The 230-nt window shown below is 52.6% G+C and overlaps 1 protein-coding gene across 1 annotated transcript in view; it reads left to right on the plus strand.

Annotated features, from left to right (window-relative positions):
• EMH_0045630 (uncharacterized protein) overlaps nt 1-230 on the plus strand; it is a gene marked incomplete at both ends in the record, with an annotated part of 955 nt that overhangs the window by 505 nt on the left and 220 nt on the right. The window contains 2 exons of the mRNA XM_013496086.1: nt 1-128; nt 222-228. Coding sequence (XP_013351540.1) covers nt 1-128; nt 222-228 — 135 coding nt within the window. The remainder of the gene's footprint in view (nt 129-221; nt 229-230) is intronic.

The raw sequence follows: 230 nt of genomic DNA on the forward strand, positions 1-230 counted from the left end.
GGCTCCCTCTTCTTCCTCCCCTTCCAGCAGCAACAACAGCAGCACCACCGCCACCAACAGCAGCAGCAACAGCAGCAGCAGCAGCAGCAGCAGCAGCAGCAGCAGCAGCAGCAGCAGGGACGATACGAGTGAAACAACAACAGCAGCAACTATAAAAGGAATAAATAAAACCATCGCCGGCGGCTCTGCTGCTAATCCAGCTGTAAATGAATTGATTACAGTACAAGAAC

Source organism: Eimeria mitis, genomic scaffold (genome assembly GCF_000499745.2).
Source record: "Eimeria mitis Houghton genomic scaffold, Emh_scaff1905, whole genome shotgun sequence".
NCBI lineage: Eukaryota > Apicomplexa > Conoidasida > Eucoccidiorida > Eimeriidae > Eimeria > Eimeria mitis.